We start from the raw sequence: 21348 nt of genomic DNA on the forward strand, positions 1-21348 counted from the left end.
AACCTTGCTGAGCAGCTGTGAACAGCCCCTTCCCACCTCTGGCTACTTGGAGATGGAGGACGCCTTTCACAGACGAGGCATGGTAGAGCAGCTGGCTCAAGGTTCCTTGATGAGATCAGACTTGATCCTTCTGGTGATGCTCATGCACTTGTATGTAATGTAATGACAGTTTGTGTCCACAGGGGCAGTACCAGACCATCCTCTGTGTGTTGCATTGCATTGTGAGCCTGCAGACGCTTCCGGTGGAGGTGGAGGAAGCTTGCCTTTCACATGCCATTAAAGCCTTCACCAAGGTGAGTCCGTGTCTCCACACCATCATGCCACCTCTGTAACTCAGGGGTCCAAAAGTCAACTTCCCTTCTCAAGTCAGACATTCGGCTGTTTCCCGTAATGCAAATGTGCTCTATAAGTCGTTACAGAGTTTCCCAACAGTGCATCAGGACAAAGCTGGCCTGTCAGGTTATTGAAGGATAATGTGGGAGCAAAGAGAAAAACAGAGGGGTGTTCAGCAAGTCTTAAATCCTGTTCTTCAGAGTAGTCGGGTATTTGCATATCCAGCCAGCCCCACCTTGGGTTTAAACAAGAATCATCTAAGCAGAGTTAAACATCCAAAATTATCACGTTGGTACCCACAAAGGCATGAACTACATGCTTTTAGGAGAAACGCAGTTATTTATTTCTGATGTGTGAGCCTTGTAGAGGCCATCAGCAAGACAGCGGCTAACAAGCAGATCAGCAAACAAGCGTCCTGAGTCCCTATGTTGCTGGTGAAGTGAGCAGCCTCTCCTTGTCATCCTTTGTCTGTGGAGGGGAGAATCTGTGCCAGGAACCGGAGTCCTTAGTAGGACATACCTTCCTCTGGGACAGTGCGGGGCTCTCTGTCCTGGTACCATCACTCCTCGGCAGAGAGCAGCTGGTGTGGCAAAGGCCCCCCGTGTCTTCCCAGCAGTGGCAAAATGACAGTTGGGAAGGAGCAAGGAAATAATTGTGTGGTTGGGGGTCACCACAACACAAGGAACTGTATTAAAGGGTTGCAGCATTAGGAAGGTTGAGAAGCAGTGCCACAAACATTAGATAAAGGATGGAGCTGCAGTGACAGGCGGAAAGCTACACTTTCCCCGTCTCACAGTCCCCTGCAGCCTTAGGCTTCTGGACGTGGTGTGCCGCTGTAAGGAGCTGTCCCTTGTAGCATCAGTGCTGAGTCTCAGCCTCACATGGCTGCTGACGTCCCTGGGGCTCCTGCTTGGAGTGTATTAAACTCCAGGCACGACACTGAATGAGTTTTCAGTCAGAGGTTTGGTACCAGTGTGGTTGACAGCTCTAACATAGTCATTCAGCTAAAATGTATGAAACTTAGCATATGCATTTAACTATATGTATTTTTATATAAATCTTTATTGTTTTTTTCAAATCCTTCTTTTCTTTGCAAACAGAAACTCATTAGATTATTTACTCCAGTGTCTTAAGTAAAAATTTTTCTTTGTCACCAGGTTAATTTTGATTCTGAAAATGGACCAATAGTTTACGACACCCTGAAAAAAATATTTAAGCACACGTTGGAAGAAAAGAGAAAAATGGCAAAAGACAGCCCGAGGCCTGGCCTCTCCTGAAGCTTTCTTCTCTGGACGAGCATCCGACCTAAGCATCCATCCATCCCAAGCGGGGAACAGTGCTGGCTGCGCTTCCCCCCCTCCGGCCATTGTCAGTGCTGTCTCCCTTTTTTAGTTATTTATTTTGAAATATCTTTGAGCTGTGTCTTAAAAAATTGCCATAAAGTTGGTGCCACTTTATTTATTTACTGAATTGATAGTATTGTATTGACATTTTAATTATATTTGTGTCCTTACTCTTTTTGACATTTTGGAGGAAAAAAACAATCCTTTCAAAACAGTTATTCATTTTCTCTTTCTTTTTCTTTTCTTTCTTTCTTTCTTTCTTTCTTTCTTTCTTTTTTTTTGACAAAACTCTTTGTGGAGTTTTTACCAAATAGATCATTTTAGTAGTAAAACCTCACTATGTATCCTTCCCAAGACATGTGTCCCTCCCTCAGAGATATGACCTAAGATAGTCACCAAGTGTCTTAAACTGTTTTATATTCGTTACTAAGAAGGCTACTAATACATTTTAAAGGACCTTTAAAAAACTTTGAAGCTTTTTTTGTTTTGTTTTGTTTTTAACAGATGTGGCAAAGTCTTTCAAAGAATATTATTTTCAGTGATTCAGTGATTCAGTTTACTTTAACAGACTGACTGGAGTGGTTGGGTTTCGCACTTGTAGAAAGTAGTCTTGCTGTTAGTCAGGCTTCCCGACAACCTCTCCCTTGGCTTTCAGGGGAGGGAGCAGCTCTCAACCCAGAAACCTTATTCTGTGTCCCCAACCTGCCGCTGAGCCTTCACTGCTGTCCAGAGAAATGGATCAGAAGTGGCTATGTGGGCAGTTGCTAAGGAACAGAACTGGCCTGGTCCTCCTAGGGACTGTAGAAAGGACAGCAGTGAAGGACAGCTCTCGGGTGGGGGGGGGGGGTAGGGGGGGTAGGGTGGCCATCCTGCACAGGCCACTCAGAGCTGGAGCAAGTCAGACCGGCCACTTTCTGTCCCCGGGAGTGCTGGCATTGCTACCTGGCCTATGCCCAGCCCCAAAGCTGCCCTTTCACAAGCCCACTTGCCTCGGCCTCTGCCGCCAGCTGCTGTTCTGCTGTAGGATTATAATTTTTAAGTTGAATTTGACCCCAGGTTGCACTCACCCTAACTGGCTTCAAATAAGGACAGGTGACCGGTCAAACTTGTTCCCTTAGATTAAACTGGTAATCAGCAACTGAGGCCTTATTTAAACTAAATTACTACACAGGAGTAGCAGAGCCCATGGCAAATAGTTTTCTTGACCAAGGTGATGACCAGACCAATTCAAACTAAAGACGTAACTCTGTGATTCTCAGAGTTGTAGGAAACAAGCAAGACTGAATTAGAACAAATGAAATTTCTCTAACTCATGCATTTCTGAATTACAGTCTAGCGTGTCCAAAACTATTTCGATCATTAATTTCACCAACTCTGACGGCAAAGACCAAGTGCAGTTTCCTTCACCTTGAATTTTCTTCTTGGGAAAGGAAATACGGTGGCAGTTACTGGACCAACCAGCTTACCCAGTGCTGAAGTATCCTTTTAAGTGCCTAGCCTAACAACAGGAGCCCTTGCACTCTGTCTCCTGTGATCATTCTAAAAGCCGACATTCAAAGAGAACGCTTGTCTTCGCCTCTCGTCAGCCTTGAATGGGCAAGTGACACTGTGGACCTTCGCTACCCTCCCTCCTTAAGGCCAGCCGCGCCTGTGCATTTACAACACTTGCTCTAAGTTCTGCAACAGCCATGTGCTAACACCACTGCATGTCAGAAAATCTAAATACACCAGCCTGAGAAGACACAGGCTCCATGCTTATTTGAATAAAGGTGAAAAGAACCAACCACTGACCTGTCTTGTGGTTCTTCACTCTACTGCTCTCAGGCATTGTGCATTCTCCTGTGACCCAGGTAAGGGGTTGCTCTAAACTGAATTAGCAGTGAGCGAGCTGTGCTCACCTTCAGATGTAGTGGGTCCAGGTTCTAAGAGGAAGAGTTTCTAAAACAAAATCCAGGCAGACAAGACTCTACCTTCCTCTGTCTAAATGTCTAAATGTCTAGCCAAAAGGATGAAAAGTCACATATTGAAGAAGTTTTAAGGTTGCAAATTCGGCTTAAGGAAAAGCAGTTGAGCAAACCCCACACTGAGTGTGCTCTTCTCACCAGGGACAGGAAGTACCTCATTCCCCTTGGTACCCTGAAAAGCATTGGAGACACTCGGTGATGAAGACCCCAAGTAAGACAGACTCCCCACTGTATGCTCCCTGCCCATACTGCAGCCTGCAAGCTCTTGATTGGTGGACCATCCCAGTCTAGAGCACCCTCATGACACCAGAGCCCTTCGAGTGCTGTGAGCTCTGGATTCCAGTAGATGCCTATTTCCCACAACTTTGGAAGCAGCACACACAGGGAAAGGCAGAGCCAGTACAGTGTGCCTGTCTCCAGCATCCACACTCACCAGCCCAGCAGCTCATTCTCACTGTTGTTGGTTTCCGATGCTTCCGAGACTCACTAACCGCCCTCTGGGAAGAATTGCTGCTCCTGCTGAAGAATTTGCTTATTTGCATAACTCAAATTCTATGCTGATTTACTTAATCATATATTTAGCCAGTTTTCCAGTTTTATGTGAACATGCCATGTTGTTACAGGCGCAGGTATGAGTCTAGAGGGCAGGCAGATGCTGACGTTTCCAGGATCTTGTGTCCAGTTTACAATGAGTTGTCCAGAGACAATGGGATCGTCACTGGAGAGGAGATGGTTTCTTGAGGAGATGCAGAAGGGCCTGGAGGTGTGCCATACCTTCCCCGTGGCCTGGCTTCAAGAGGGCAAGAAGGGTGAGAGGGGCCAAGAAGATTGAAATATCCTGACACCTCTTGTAATTAAGTTTTATGTATCCACAGTGACTCAGAATTACTTAACTCATTCTTACTTAAGTAACCTAACCATTAGCCTGCAGTTTGCCTCTGATGGGTGGCAACGTGGATGGGTGGGAGAGAGTCTCCAGTATTCAGGGCTGGCTTTGCACTCTTTACATTGCTGAGGATGCGCTTCCAATGATCCCGCCCACACACACACACACACACACACACACACACCCATTAGTTCTGTGATGTAATACGGAAGTGTTTAATAACGTCTGAAAGGACAAGGAAAGCCACAAGCACAATGCACATACAAGTTCAGTCCCTACAGAGGCAAGGAGAGGCGTCAGACCTGGAACTGTAGTCACAGGAGCTGAGAGCCACTGCATAGGGGCTGAAACCCAAGTCCAGGTCCTCTGCATGAGAGTACACTTTAACTCTGAGCCAATTCCTCTCTACCCATTGATTTCTTGTGAAATTTTCTGCATTTTATTCTTTTTCTTTTTTTAAAACAAGGGCTTGGGAAATACTCAGTGGCTAAAGTACTTGTTCACGCATGTCTGTGTGAGGGTGTCAGACCCCTGAACTAGGAGCCATAGACTTGTGAGCCCATGTGGGTGCTGGGAACTAAACTGGGGTCCTCTGGAAGGGCAGCCAGAGCTCTTAACTCCTCAGCCATCTCTTCAAACCCCAAAAGAAAAAATCAAAAGCCCCAGGCTTTTGATTTCAGATTCATGTAGAGGGACCATTTCTGTAGGGAAGAAATGGATAAATTGGGCATTCGATTGATGTGGTTCAACCTAATATTAAATATTCCTGTGACTGGCAGGGATAACTCCTGGATTCTGGTAAGGTCTGGCTTAGATGGCCATTCTAAACAGCATCCTGCACTGTTACACTGGTTTCTTTTACAAATGTAAAGGGTTTGTTTTTTTTCCGAGCAAGCATGTGCCTGTTCTTTGCTGGGCTGTGTACAACATGGGAATCATGTAGGCATGAGTTCCTTTATCCAAGAGCTGAGGTCCAAATGGCCTCCAAATTCATGTGATGGGCACTAAGTCCTCACAGCAACTGTGCTGAGGGAGAGCCTCTGAAAAAGGCTAGCATCATGACCAGATCCTGCCACCACCCACTAGTCTGTTATTTTCCTCTCTGCCACATGAGGACACCATGTTCTTGCCCCAACCTCCACCCCTAGGTTGAAAATCCACCTTGGTAGTAGAAAAAAGCCCTCCCATAAGTGGCCAGCACTTTAGCCTAACCTCCCAGCCTGGACAGCAATAAAATTATTCATTAGTTATTAAGAAACTGGTACCTGGGGTTGGGGATTTAGCTCAGTGGTAGAGCGCTTGCCTAGCAAACGCAAGGCCCTGGGTTCGGTCCCCAGCTCCGAAAAAAAGAAAAGGAAAAAAAAAAACTGGTACCACAGGAGTAGGGTGTTGCCGTGACAAGTCAAAGTGCAGAGGCACTCTGGGAGCTGGGTTAATGAAGACTTGCAATAGTTCTGGAGTTGTGTGGCCATGACTGATGTAGCCTTAAGTCATTCTTAGTGGTTGTGTGGTAAGTGGACTACACTAGACACAAGATAACTGTATCTTTTCACAGCGTGTGACTTTATCAAGTAGACTAAATTCGTAAGTGACATGGCTTTTGTTGGTGGCAATTTGTACAGTGGTCCTGGTTTCTCCTGAGAGCTGGACATTGCTAAGAATGTTTTTTTTTTTGTTTTGTTTTTTTTTACTGCAAGCTTCATTACTGATATTAACATCTCAGAGCACTCTAGCACCAAGCCTGTTCTAGACATTTCTAGAGATCAGAACGTAGGGATTATGGACTAGTATATTCAGCAGATTTCTTCTGTCCAAAAGATGTCCAAGGATGCTGCTTGGCTTCTCTTAGCTGCTTTTAGTAAAGCAGGAGAAGAAATTATTTAAAACAGAATTCCTAAGAGGAAGCAGGACACAGAGCTCCACACCAGGCCCCCTTGATGAGCTCAATGTCTCCAGAAGGAAGAGCGATGCTGTTCATCAAAACCCAGGCTGACTGTCTAGGAGGCGGTTCAGAGCTCTCCCAAGCTGTCGTAAATGCTTGGAGAAGTGGGCAAGTTTGGAAAGGACCTGGATGCCTGCAGACCTCTGGGCTGCTCCTCAGGCTCACCTCATTGGTTCTGACTGCAGCCATCCCATCTGCGGAAGCCCCCTCCCCAGCCGTGGCACTGTTGGGGGCTGGCAGAACTTTGAAGAACTGCAGCTTGACGGATGGGCGTTAGGTCACTGGAGCCAGATCTCTGGAAGAGATCATCGGGACTCTAGACTCCCTCTGCTTCCTCAGTCTCTGCGTCCTGAATACAGGGCAAACAGATTCTCCTGCACTATTCCCACTGCACAACCGTGCTGTCACAGATGCAGCTAGTGAGGCTAAGCCCCCAGAGTCAGAAGCCTTTGAACCATGGACCTTTTGTCCCAGAAATATTTCTTTCTTTAAAATGGTTCTGTCAGGTTTTTTTTTTTTCCCAGCAATGGAATGCTGACAACAGCATGACTTAAACATTTCTCCAAGTCTCTTATTTAAGAAAAGGCAGCTGGATTCTCACTGCTAGCTGCCGTCTCATGCAGTCTGCTATAGTGTCACATGCCACGCCGCAGCTGGAGAGTGCCCCACCATATTCACGAGAATGAAAAGTCCACATGCTCGCTTAGGATTCCGGAAAGAGTTTTAGCCTTACAGATACCACGAAGGAATGTAAAGTCCTTGGAATGAGGCTTAGGCAATAGCTCAATTAGTGCTTGCTATGCAGGTACAAGGACCTGCACTTATTTTCCTGAACCCATGTCAAAAGGCTGGGCATGGTGGTGTGTGTTCTCAGTCCTAGTGTTGGGAAGGCAGAGATGAGCAGATCCCTGGGTCTCAAAGGCCAGCCAGCTTAGCCGAATCAGTGACTTCCAAGCCAAGAAGAAGCTGCTTCAGACAAAAGGTGGACAGTGCCTGAAGAACACCACCAGAGATTGTCCCCTGATCATCACAGGTATGCACACACGTGTACATGTGTACCTGTGTGCATATATGTGCACACACAGACACACACACACACACACACACACACACACACACACACTAACTTAAAAAAATCTCATCTGGGGGTTGGGGATTTAGCTCAGTGGTAGAGTGCTTGCCTAGGAAGCGCAAGGCCCTGGGTTCGGTCCCCAGCTCTGGAAAAAAAAATCTCATCTGGTGAAATACACCTCAAATATATTTTAATAATTATATATATTAAAACCACTCCACCCATTAGACTAACAATGAGGAATATTCTAGAAAAAAATCACTGTTGCCCCCAGTGGCGTTGCAGATGTGACTGCTGTGTCACATGTGCGTCAGTAGGTGGCAGAGAGGAGAGAGACTATGTCTATGTTCCGTGCTCTGACCTATGGACATCTGAATGATTAGTAGTCTATCATTCCCTAAAAAGGAGTGAGCCTGAGATGACCACCTGACTGGCACCAGGGAGCCCAGACAGGGTGCTAACCTGAGACAACTGTCATTTAAGTGCCAGGCAGGCCCTGACAGGCTCACAGGATGGGAAGCAAGCCAGAGACTAGAAGAACCCCACCTGGGACCAAGGACCCCCTAGCAGGAATGAACCCAAGACAAATGGCCACTTGGGTGGGCAGGAAGAACAGGCCTGACACATGCACCAGACTGGCCCCGTGGGGCCAAGACAGGAAGCGAGCCTGAGTTGACCACTAGTCTGGCGCCACCCAGGTCTGGAAGGGAAGGCCACAACACTCCAGAGATCATTCCTGAAACAAACCTAGACACTCAGAGACCTCGGGTGCTGCAAGTAAGAGGTGGAGAAATGGAAGAGAAAGAGAAACAGAAGGATGTGGGCCCAATGAAGAGAGGCAGAGCTGGGGACTCAGGGTAGTGAGGAACAGTCTGACGTGAGTACCAAGGATGCTGCCTGGGACTGATCATGTGGGGCCCTGACCTGTGCTGACACTGGGGTCCAAGTCTGGGGTCCAAGCAGTAAGGATCTGTTACCACCAAAGGACAGGCAGGCGTCCCTGGTCTGAGCTGTCACTAGGAACAGATTGATGTCTGGATGCTGTGCAGAACCGGCCCCACCCTCGCCCCTGCTTCACAGGAGAGCTGGGCCTACAGGCATGAAAACCTGAGAGCTGCCTCAGCCCCTCGCCAGCTGCAGTACTTGGGAGAGCAGAGCATTTCGGGAGCTGTGGGTGAGCAGGCCTGGAGGAAACAAGTGTGGGGGAGCTGGCCCTACCACTAGTCTCCCTGTGGTGCTGTACCTGGGGCAGGCAGGAGAGCAGGCTCTGGGGTCATGAGAGCAGGAAAGCTAGCTTGTCTCCCACCTGCTGCAGCAAGTACGGGGCTCGAGGTGGGAGATAAGGGGATAAGCAGGGCACATAATGTGAACTTTGCAAAGAACCAGTAATAAGTTTTTTTAAAAAAAGTTTTAATTACTGGATTTTAAAGGGAGAAGAAAAAAAATAACCAGACAAAAGGGCCAACATTTATAAGGAAAAGGAAGCCAGATGGCCAGATTTGTTTAAAGCAACCCAAGCCAAAAGTGAGTATCTTGTTAGGTGCGCTCATGCATGCATACGTACGTATATGCGTGCGTGCATGTGTGCATGTGTGCGTGTGTGCGTGCGTGTTTGCGTGTTTGCGTGTGTGTGTGTGTGTGTGTGTATGATTCTAGCTCTTCAGTGAGTAGAGACAGGATGGTCCCTAGAGCAAACTGGCTAATGTGGTTAGCAAACACAGAAAGTTCTTGGTTCAGCAGGAGCCCCTGCCTCAACATGTAGGGCAGAGTGACCCAATATAAACCCAAGCCCTTCCCATGCACAAATAACAACACACAACATATGCACATTATGAATTCCTGAGGGCCCTATACCCGAGTCACGTTTAATCGTAAGCTTATCAGGAGACAGGAAATTGTACTGAAGACAGTGTATAGATAGCCACCCTGGGAAACTACAGGGTTAAGGACCCATTTCCTTCAATAAACAAGTCACAATAGAAAATCAGAGAGAATCCATAAATGGAAGAGAACCTGTGTGGACCTGGCTTCGATCCTGACATGAAGAAACCATCATGGACTAGTAATGCCAATGCCCACAGGAGATCTGGTGATGCCAAGGAGGTACTGCAGTTTTTGTTTTTAAAATGCTTATGGGGGTTGGGGATTTAGCTCAGTGGTAGAGCGCTTGCCTAGCAAGTGCAAGGCCCTGGGTTCGATCCCCAGCTCCGGAAAAAAAAATGCTTATGGAGGAAGGGGAAACTGCAATTAAATATGGTGGTGCACGCCTTTAATCACAGCTCTCGTGGGGCAGAGGCAGGTGGAGCTCTGAGTTCAAGGCCAGTCTGACCTACAGCTCAAGTTCCAGGACAGATGGGGATACACAGAGAAAGCCTATCTTGAAAAAACAGTAAATAAATAAATTAGAAAGAAGTATTTTATGAGAAAAGAATCTACTTCCCACAAACAAAAATCTAAAAATGAGTTTAGCACTTGTCTTTCCACCTTCCTACTTCCTCCTCCCCTCTCTTACTTCCTTTTTTCTTCCTCCTTTTTTTCTGATTTTTAGAGAGTATCTCCCTCTGAATTCCTAAGCCTCAGGAATTCTGAGGTGCCACTATGCCTGACTTTCCACCATGTTTTCACACGTCAGCAATCCAAACTTGAAATTGCAGAGGCAATGTCATTTATCCTAGCATCTAGAAGACAAGATACCAGGACATGAACCCCAGGAGCTGTGAATGGCCTGTTTGTTGTATGGGCTCCAGAGTGGCTGCAACAAACCATCAAACTTTGTGACTTACCGGAAATGAGTTCTCTCAAGGCTCCCCTCAGTTCGTGAGCCTGAGTGGCATGTCAGGAGGGCTGTGGTTCCTTCAGAATCCCTCTCACCTTCGTTGGCACCCAGCGTCCGCAGTGTTTGGCTTGTTGCTACAATACTGATTCGCTTCAGTATCCGTCTCCATAGCCACCATCTTCACACCCATCTTCTCCATGGCCCCGCCCCCTCTTCCCCTCTTCCCCTACATGAGCTCTATGGCTGCATGGCTGTCTGGGTAACCTTGATTGATGCTTCTAAGGTGCTTAAGTCTATCTGGAGAGCCCTTTCTTGCACATGAGGTCACATCCAGGTCCTGCAGATGAAGTTAAGGGTGACTTGCTCCGGTGAGGGTCATGGTTCACTTTACTCTGACTGTCACTGGAAACTGTAATAGACTACAACATAAACTAGACAGCTATTCGCTAAGTGAACAGCGTGCCTTATTTATAAGCGGGAAGACTCAAGACTAGCAAAACGTCACACCCTCACTGATTGATATTCCAGTGCAGTGCTAAGCAAAACCCGGCTGCCTTATCTTTAGAAGTTGCAAAACTGATTTTGAAAATTTTGATATGGAAAGGCAAAAGATCAAACAAGCTGAGACAACTTTGGCATCCTATGGCCCCTTGAATCATCCTCCTTGCGGAATGTTAGTGTGTGTGTGTGTGTGTGTGTGTGTGTGTGTGTGTGTGTGTGTGTGTGAATGTGTGTGTTCCTGGGATAGAACATTTTCTTCCTCACTTATAAATATTATTCATTTTAACAGCTTTAGTGAGAGAAAATTAACGCAAAATCCTTGGCAATTTGGTAAAGGTGTGTGTGTGTGTGTGTGTGTGTGTGTGTGTGTGTGTGTGTGTGTGTGACTGGGATACCAGGGATCCAGCCCGGGACCTGCTGCACACTAAGCGTGAACATTCAGGGAACTACATACATCTCTAGCCCTGATTCAGTGAGCTTTGGCTTACTTATGTGCACATCATTGAAACCAGTACCACAGTTGGCATATTCCCATATTCCCATTTCCATATGTCCCCAGGACCCTAAGAACCTCCCAGGACAACGCTCACACGGAACCTCCCTCCGCACCCAGAGGGCCACCGACCCAACTGTGGATTGACTGCAGCTTCACTTAGGCCAAATCAGAAACGAGATTCTCTTTTTCTGTCAGGCTTCTGTCTCAGCATCATTTGGCTAAAGTTAATTCTTGCTATCATAGGTACCTATAGTTTATTCCTTTTATTGATGAATAATATTGTCCCCAGTGGATAATCTACCTTTTTTTTTCTTTTCTTTTTTTCGGAGCTGGGGACCGAACCCAGGGCCTTGCGCTTGCTAGGCAAGTGCTCTACCACTGAGCCAAATCCCCAACCCCAATCCACCTTTTTTTTTTTTTTTTTAATTTAAAAAAAAATTTTTTTTTTAGTTTTTTTGAACTAGTATGTAGCCCTGGCTGCCCTAAAACTCACTATATAGTTCCAGGCCGGCCTTGAGCTGTAAAAGACCCATCTGCCTCCTAACTGCTAGGGTTAAAGGTGTGTGTCACCGATGTGTGTCACCATGCCAGCTCACTCCATAGCCATTTATCCACTCATAGGCTCATGGCCTTCGCTTCCAGTGTTCCCAGATGTCATGAGCACCTGAGTCCAAGTCTTTGTGGCCATGTGTTTTGCTTTGTTTCTTCTCTCCTTGGATAGAGATTTGGGAACAGCCGGGTGGCATAGTGGTTCCCTAAAGTGTCTTAAGGTCTCTTAAAACTATGTTTCAGAGTGATCGGGCCATTAACTTCCCCACGGTCAAATATCAGAACTCAAGTTTCTTTATATCTTCGATGATACCTGGTATGGTGAATCCTGCTCGATTTTGTGTGTGTGTGTGTGTGTGTGTGTGTGTGTGTGTGTGTGTGTGTGACAATTTTGAAGTCCCGCCTCTGCACCCTTCCCCCATGTGTGTACACGCCTAAGTGTGTGCGTGTGGAGGCTTGAAGTCTACCTCAGTCACTCTCCACTTATTTTTTAAGACAGGGTGGATCTCTCCCTGAACCTGAAGTGTGAATAGACTGGTTGGCCACCGAGTCCCCAGAATCTACTGTCTCTTCTCCCAAGCACTGGATTGACAGTCACATGGTGCCAAGCCTGGTTGATTTGGGTTTTTTTGTTTGCTTGCTTCCTATGTGGGTGCTAGAAGATTTGAACTTGAGTCCTTATGCTTTCGTGGCAACTATTTCCCAACTGGGCCATCTCCTCTCATTGCTATTTATTTATTTATTTATTTATTTATTTATTTATTTATTTATTTATTTATTATTTAAAAGTAAGTAGACCTTCTAACTGAATTCCAGCACCTGATTGTGATCTCCAGTGAACCTTTGTCATTTGTCGTATTCTTAGGATAGGAAGCTTGGGCTATTTTATTTTATTCTCTAAAATGTCTTTAAATAAATTTCAATTTATTTCTTAAGATTTTCCTTTTCTTGAGAATTTCTAAAGGATCGAATTTGGAAAAAAAAAAAAAAAACCCAACCCAATCTGTGTTGTAACAGCTGTCTTACATCCTTCCTTGGTCCCTGTCTCTAAATATTACTCAGTAAAAGTAAACCATCATTCTTCTAGACTCTGACTAATGCTTTTTTTTTTTCTTCTTGGTTTTTCTGGCCACCACACATTCAGCACACAGCCTCCCTGGAAGCCAGATGTTTGGCTTCCTGCTTTCTATATTTAAAACACACGGAGGAGACATAGCTGTGATAGCCACATATTTTTTATTTTATTTTCTTCTTTGGGTCAGTGATTTAAAATGTTGACATCATTTTAATTTGAAGGTACAAGAACGCTGGTTCCCTAACCTCGCTTAGGAAAGGGTACAGGCAAACCGTCTTCTGCAGGGCTGGGAGGGAGGTCAGGCCAAGGCCCGGAGGCCTCCTCTGCAGGAATTCTGACACAAGGCCTCCTGGCTGTGGGCCAGAAACTGAGTCATGGGGAAAAGCTGCCTGCAAAATAAACCTTTGGGCTAATGAGAAACGCTGCTTTGGAAGGGCCTTTGTCAGAGCTGAAGTTAGAGGTCTGAACACAGCAGCCAGGCCTTCATTCAGGCCTGACTAGAAACCCTTTGGAGTCCTCCCAACCCCCCTCCAGGTTAGACCCCCTTGAGCAGCCCATACGGAATGAGGGGTGAACATGGGAACAGACAGCAGCCCGAGGCAGAAGGGGTCTTTCCTGTAGGATATTCCAAGCCAAGTCCTGGGGAGATTGGCCACTGGGGACCACATGTGCTCACCTGACAGGACTGGCTTTCTGGACACAGAGCCACTAAATGTGAGCTCTTTTGTTCCTTTGTTCTGAGAAGACCAAATAATTCTCTGTCCCTCCATGGGAAAACAAGACTCAAAATGAAGCGAAGCCAGAGGGTCATTCCGGTGACAAGTTTCTAAGAGCCGTACTTTCCTGACGTTTTGTTTTGAGGAAGAATTTTACTATGTACTCCTGGCAAGCCTCAAAATCAGAGAGCTTCCTGCCTCTGCCTCCTGAGTGCTGGCATGAGTCACTAAACCCAGCCTTGTTTTTATTAATCCATTGTTCGAGCTCTTTAATCTAAGTGTTTACAGCAACCCAGAATTGTCCCGGGGTCCCCACCCCACCATGTTCCTCTATGCTGTGAAATACTTTAGTCTTCCCCAAAGCACCCAAGGCAAGGCCTGAGATGGTGTCTGTGCTCTAGACATTGGTTCAGTTCCTTGTCCTTATCCCTCATCTAGATCAGGCAGAGACCTCCAGTGTAGCCGGAACACACACATATCTTTTCCTTAAAAGACTAGAATCACTATTGGATTCAGCCTCTCCAAAGGACAGATGTCTGTGCTTTGGCCTATACAAACTGACAAATAACCCCTGAGCTTGTTGGATAGGACCCTAAGGAAGTCACTTTGATTTTATCTTTTTAATAAGTGAAGGCGGTCTAATGTATCAATGTATTCTCTGGCAGGTAGCACCAGGGCTTCTTATGGCCTCAGGGTCTCTTTCTCCTCAACACCCTAACCCCCTTTGAAACAACGCATTTTAAATCTCAGACTGGCCTTGCATTCACTACGTAGCCAAGAACAACCTTGAACTTCCGATCTTCCTGCCTCCACCTGGTACATTCCTGGTTAATATGAGGCTTCATATATGCTACCAACTGAGCTACACCCCCAGCCATCTTTCTCCTTCCCTCTCAGCGCAGCCTGGGTACAGGCTGAATTCTTAGCATGTTCCTTTCGAACTTCGAGTCTCAAAGTTGATCCAGAGTTGCCTGAGAAGCATCAAATCAGATTCGAGCAGGAGTCCTGTTCATCTTTATCAGTCAGAGCCACTGTCCTGGTCCCTTACAGGAGCAGAAGATTTGGTAAATCTTCTGAAGTGAGAGGAAATCTGTGCTAGTTTCATGCGGTGGTCCCTGCCAGGCATGCTCTATTATATGCTGTAATCCTGCTGGACAATGATGGGTCATTCCTGGTGTTGTAGCCTTCAGAAAACTGAGATAGGAAGAGTATGAGTTCAGGGCTTGCCTGGGCTACATAGAGGAAACCTGTCACAAAACAAAACACAATCTATCCTGTCCTGAAGCAAGCAAACAACAGGTGGTCATTTGAGCAGGGGCAGAGCCCAGGCTACTCCCTCACTTCTATTCCAGTGCCCCACGAATGGTGTCCCACATAGGAAGTAAGGGTAAGACCAGGCTAGCATGTCTCCAAAGAAAATAGGGTGTAGAAAGTAGAATGTGAATTTAGAAACAGCACCAATCTCCCAATGCTTTTCTTAAAAAAATAATTATTTATTTATTATATATAAGTACATTGTCACTGTCTTCAGACACACCAGAAGAGGGCACCAGACCTCATTACAGATGGTTGCAAGCCACCATGCAGTTGCTAGGATTTAAACTCAGAACCTCTGGAAGAGCAGTCAGTGCTCTTAACCACTGAGCCATCTCTCCAGTCTGGGTTTGTATTCTTGTCCTTTCTGTTTCTATTTGGCAGTATTTTATATTTTGAATTTCTATTGAATATATTAATTTTACATGGTACTGTGTTACCTAAAGATACCTTTGCATAAGTATACATTGTACGTTGGACACATTCCCGCTAATTTTTTTTACTATATTTTTATAAAAGCATGGATCTGGAGGTGTGGTGCACATCTGTAATCCCAGAACTTGGGAAGCTGAGACAGGAGGATGGAAAGTCTGAGGCTGTCCTGGGGGAGACAGAAAGACCCTGACTCAAAAACAAACCAAAGAAAACAACAGAGGCTGGAGATAAGGCCTAGCAAGTAAAGCTTTCTGGTCATCAAGCCTGGCCAACTCAGGAGCTCCAGGATGAGCATCTATCTGAAAACATAAGGAGAGAGATAGAAGACATCCAACATGGACCAGTGACCTCCAGATGCATACATATGTACAAATGCATGCATACATCATACACACACACACACTCACACATACACTCAGACACACACTCACACTCACACACACACACATACACACACACACTCACACACACATACACACAGAGACACACACTCACACACAGACACACACACAGACACTCACACACATACACACACTCTCACACACACACAGACACACACACACACACACATACACACAGACACACACTAAGAAGTATCGTTTCTAGGACTGCACTGATCAAAAAGCCTCAGAGAGACTGGGAACACATGGCAGGGGGTGTAATGGTCAGCTATACAGACATGGTCCTGGGCTTTTCTTAAAACCCATGTTTCTGTAAAAGGGATCTCGCTGTCACTGTGGGCTTGGGTCTTTGAGGCAAGCGTCCATCTTTGGCCATGACTGCTTGTCTTTGCAAGACTATCCTCTGGACTAACAATTCTAGAGGGTCCCATGAGCCTCTCTGTTCCGCACTCCTGACTGCTCCTCTGGAGTATACACCTTCTCCTTCACATTTGTGTGTCCAAACAGGACCCAACCTTCAAGTTCAGCTCTAAACACTGAGTCCTCCACAAAGCCCGTGAACCAGACACAACTGAATGCTTAGAACTGCCAAGCTTTGTGGCTAAAGTTGGAAAGATGTGGCTCTTTAATTACAGGAAGTCTCCAGCATGGAGAAGCTGGAGTTCTTGCTCAACTCATTGACCCACTGTCAAGGTTTGGGTCACAGTCTCAGCAGATCTTGGGACTTGACGTCTTAATCATAGGACAGCTTCTACAGTTCCACGGTCTTCCTGAATGTGAGACACGCAGTGGGTGTTAGGAATGGTAAAGTAACAAGCCAGGGACCATAGGTAGCGCTTTAGCTTGGGTTTTATTGCTATGAAAAGACACCATGACCATGGCAACTCTTATAAAAAAAATATTTAATTGGGGCTGGCTTACATTTCAGAGGTTTGGTCTGTTATCGTCGTTATGGGGGGCACGGGAGAATGCAGGCAGACGGTGCTGAAAAGGTAGCTGAGAGTTCTACACCTGGATTGGCAGATAGCAGGAAGAGAGCGAGACACTGGGCCTGGCTTGAGAGCATCGGAGACCTCAAAGCCCACCCCCAGAGGTACAGTTCCTCCAACCAAGCCACACCCACTCCAACAAGGCCACACCTCCTAGTAGTGACGCTCCGGTCCGGAGCCATTTTCATTCAAACCACCACAGCTCTACAGAATTAGAGCAAAAGGATCCAAGATGGCTGTGTTTTAGGGACCGTGGATGAAGAAACAGGAGAGCAGCCAGAGGCTCCTGGCCCAAGATGATCAGGTCCAGTCAGCAGATGGTGGCTGGAAGCTTGAGCCAAGGTTCCTGACCTCTCTCCACAAGTCTCCCTTTGCAAGCATACTGCAGATGAGGACATGACTGCACAGAAGTGGCTCATGGCCAGCCACATTGATCGTCTAAATTATAAGAGACCACAAGCTGTCGTAAAGGGCCAGCTAACGAGGACTGGAGAGATGGCTCAGTAGGTAATGTGCTTACATAAGCACGTATGAGCCAGAGTTCAAATCCTAGAGCTTATGTTATTAAAAAGGAAAAAAAAAAAAAAAAAAAAAAAAAAAGCCGTTACATTGTAACCCCAGCACTGAAAGATAGCCTCCCTGTTGTTTTTTTAATTCTGTTTTTTTTTGTTTTGTTTTGTTTTCTTTTTTGTTTTTTTTTTTGTTTTTGTTTTTGTTTTTTTGGGTTTTTTTTTGGTTCTTTTTTTCGGAGCTGGGGACCGAACCCAGGGCCTTCCTAGGCAAGCGCTCTACCACTGAGCTAAATCCCCAACCCGCTCTGTTTTTGTTTTATTTTGTTTTTTTATTGTACTTTGTTTGGCTATTTGTTTTCTCATTTTTTTTTAAAAAAGGTAAGACCCATTCTCAGCTAAGAAGCACATCTGATACTATCTTATAAGATGAGTAAGGCATGACCCAGCATCTATAATCTATTTCCCTTATTTCCTGATATTTTTCCTATAGAATATATCTTTTTTTAAAAATTATGTTATTACTTTATGTTTTGCCTACATGTATATCTGCATACAGTGTATTGCAGTGCTTGAAGAGGCCAGAAGAGGCCACTGGATACCCTGTAACTGAAGTTGTGATCCACTGGGTGGGTGCTTGGAATGGAGCCTGGGTCTTCTGGAAGCACACAGTCAGTATTCTTAACTTCTGCGTCATCTCTCAGTAGCCCCTGCGGCATATACTTTAAGGGTTAATTTTTTTGGATACATTTGTCAAATGTATACTTGTCAAATGTTATCCAAAAGTTTCCAGGTCACGTATATGTGTGTGCACATGCCCACACTTGAAAACTAGACGGTCGGGGCAGGGGGCTGCAGAGATGGCTCAGTGGTTAAGAGCACTGGCTGCCCTTCCAGAGATCTTGAGTTCAATTCCCAGCAACCACATGGTGGCTCACAACCATCTGTAATGGGCTCTGATTGCCCTCTTCTGGTATGTCCGAAGATAGCAACAGTGTACTCATATAAATAAAAGTAAATAAAAGAAAACTAGACGATCATTTTGAAATAAGTTCTAGAGTGAACTTTTGGTTCTCGTGGACAGTGACATCAGGGTAGAGGCCTTGGGGCTGATTTCTGTGCCACTGGGCTATCTGTGAGTTGGCAGCGTGTACTGGGGTTTCTGAAGGCAGAAACTGAGAATCTGGGTTGTGGGAAACTTAAGTCACCCAGCATTGTCCAAAGGGTGCCCATGTGGGTGGGGCCGGAGGGGCCAGGTGACGAATACAAAGTGGCTTGGGGAGGGTGGAGCTGAGGAAGCCTGCAGGATCTAGGTGCTGGACCCTGAGGAGACCACAGCAGGACAGCAGGCCCAACTTTGAAGGAAAAATCTGGGGGGTTGGGGATTTAGCTCAGTGGTAGAGCGCTTGCCTAGCAAGCTCAAGGCCCTGGGTTCGGTCCCCAGCTCTGAAAAAAAAAAATTAAAAAAAAAAATCTGGGCTGGTGACATTTGGGTCAACCTCTGAGTGTCTTCCTTCCATGCCTGTTGAAATCAGGTCTGTTACATTACCTCATCTTTCAACCAGGACTAGTGAAACAGGAACTGGTCTTACCCTGCCTTTAGAAACAACAGCAAACACAAAACAGAACAAACAACGCTTTTAAAGGCACCAGATGTTTATCCACCAAAGACAACTCCCGAGATAGAAAACGAACAAGGCGAACGCACAACTTCTTCACTTGCCACCTCGAGAGGGTTTTCTAGCCTGAGCCCTGACAGAGGGAGTCTCAAGCAAGGAACTCAGACTGAGCTCCAGAGATAGAGTTGAAAGTCTGGGCAGACCAAAGCATTTAGAGCACATAGGAAGAGTCCCGAGAGATAAGCGTGCACACAGCGCCTGCAGATGGGCCACAGCTCTCAAGTACGAGTCTGTAAGAAAAGCAAGCACGTGGAAGACGGAACAAGCCTAGATTAAAGCCCATCCCACCAGCATTAATGGAAAACTCGGCAACCATAAGCGTTGGGAAGTACTTGCTGGGTTTTGTTTCCGCAGTGGAAATTATCAGCCCTATCCTGACAATTCCTCTGCCCGTGACAAACCGTTTCTAAGTCACCCAACTGCATCGCAGAACAAAATGTAAGGTTTGTAGGAATTCAGAAACACCCAGCACCCAACAGAGTAAGATTTACTGTGTCTGGCGTCTCATCAAAGATAATCAGGCAGGCAGTGAAGTCAGAAAACATGAAGACAATAACCACAGAATCACGGCCAAGTCAGAACAGACAGATGGTAAAACTCACAGGCAGAGACATTAAACATTATTATAACTGAGCGCCTCAGAGGAAGGGATTTGCTGCAGAGCTTGGTCACCTGTGAGAAAAGACATTTCAAGTTTTCCTCTGACCCCTGCATGTGCTCATGGCATGCAGGTGCCCCAACACACACACACACACACACACACACACACACACACACACATGCTAAATAAACAAAACACAATACAATTAAAGTTATTATACTTTGGTGGCGGCCTGGAGAGATACTTGTAGAGTGGATAAAGTGCTTGCTCTGCAGGCACGAGGGCCCGAAGTTTGGATGCCCAGCACCTTTAACTTCCAGGCACAGTTATATGCCTAATAACGCCAATGTTGGGGGCAGGGCAGAGACTGCAGATCCTAGGGGCTCAGTGGTCAGCCAGTCTAGCTAGAATATAGAGCTCTACATTCAGTAAGAGACCCTGTCTCAAAAAGTAAAGTCTTTCAGGTGTGGCTTTCTGCTGACTAACCCTTATCCTGAAGCCACTTTAGACACGGTGGTCGATAGCTCTGTGTTAACTTGACACAAGCGAAAAGTCATTTGAAACTTCAATTAAGAAAATGCCTCCATAAGGTCAGGTTGTAGGCAAGCCTGTAGGACATTTTCATGATCAGTGATTGATGGGAGAGGGCCCAGCCCACTGTGGGTGGTGCCATCCCTAGGCTAGTGGTTCTGGTTCTATAAGAAGGCAGGCTGAGCAAGCCGTGAGGAGCAAGCCAGGAAGCAGCACCCCTGCATGGCCTCTGCATCAGCTCCTGCCTCCAGGTTCCTGCCTGTCCTGTTTGAGTTCCTATCCTGACTTCCTTTGGTGATGAACAGTGCTATGGAAATGTAAGCCAAACAGACTCTTTTCTTCCTTTGGTTATGGTGTTTTCATCACAGCAATAGTAACCCTAACTAAGACAGGGACCTGCTAGGACTTATCCCCCAGAAGGTTTAACGGAAAGGCATTTGTTATAAATAAGAAAAGATGCTCAGGAGATCCCACAGCTTTTAGGAGCTCTGGACCAGGTACCAGGGACAAAGATCAAACATTCATCTCTCACTTCACCACAGGAAAGCACGATAAAGGCATCTAGGAAAAAAAATGAATAAGGATTTCACACCTGCTCTAAAAACACTGAATTCCTTGATCTAAGCCCAGGATGAAGACTGGGATGCCGGCGCTTATCCCTGTCAGTCAGGATCTCACTGAAGGGCTAGCCAGTGCAATCAGGCAGGAAAAAGAAATAGAAGAATACAGCTCGAAAGTCAGGACTAAAAAGTCTTCAATGGGGGCTGGGGATTTAGCTCAGTGGTAGAGCGCTTACCTAGGAAGCGCAAGGCCCTGGGTTCGGTCCCCAGCTCCAAAAAAAAAGAACCAAAAAAAAAAAAAAAAAAAGTCTTCAATGACTTCATTTTGGAAAAACAAAGAAGTGAACAAAAACAGCCACCACAACAGAAACCAATGCGACCCAAACCAAAGTAGGCTTCGTTTTGTTTGTCCTGGGTCTTGTGCACACCAGGTGAGCCCTTACCACTGAGCTAACCCTCTCTTAACCTTACACATTTTGAGACAGCCTCATTCGGTTGCTCTGACTGGCCTTGAATTCAGTCTATCCCAGGCAGGAATTGAACTTGTGATCGCCTCTTTCAGGACTCTGAGTAACAAAGCCTTGCATCTCTGGGCCTGGCTCAAGTAGTTGTTTTCTTGTTTTACAATGAAAAACGTGCTCTGAGAATAATAGAACTACTTGTTTGTATGGATGGA

At 46.0% G+C, this 21348-nt stretch overlaps 1 protein-coding gene and 1 non-coding gene across 16 annotated transcripts in view; both read left to right on the forward strand.

Annotated features, from left to right (window-relative positions):
- Ptpdc1 (protein tyrosine phosphatase domain containing 1) overlaps positions 1-3466 on the forward strand; it is a 49936-nt gene extending 46470 nt beyond the window's left edge. For 6 of the 15 annotated variants that reach the window (XR_015640667.1, XR_015640669.1, XR_015640665.1 and 3 more), the window contains 3 exons: positions 183-293; positions 1491-1701; positions 3008-3459. Coding sequence is in view for 9 of the 15 variants with exons in the window: in NM_001439863.1 (NP_001426792.1) it covers positions 183-293; positions 1491-1610 (231 nt within the window). In the remaining 6 variants the exon portion in view is untranslated. 15 annotated transcript variants of the gene reach the window in all.
- A 4337-nt stretch (positions 3467-7803) lies between these two features.
- On the forward strand, positions 7804-7935 carry LOC120097987 (small nucleolar RNA SNORA17). The gene has a single exon (XR_015642066.1). It is a non-coding gene; the product is annotated as a small nucleolar RNA SNORA17 (small nucleolar RNA).
- The last annotated feature ends 13413 nt before the right edge of the window (positions 7936-21348 follow it).

The sequence above is a fragment of the Rattus norvegicus genome, chromosome 17 (assembly GCF_021556685.1).
Source record: "Rattus norvegicus strain SHRSP/BbbUtx chromosome 17, alternate assembly SHRSP_T2T, whole genome shotgun sequence".
In the NCBI taxonomy this organism is placed as follows: domain Eukaryota; kingdom Metazoa; phylum Chordata; class Mammalia; order Rodentia; family Muridae; genus Rattus; species Rattus norvegicus.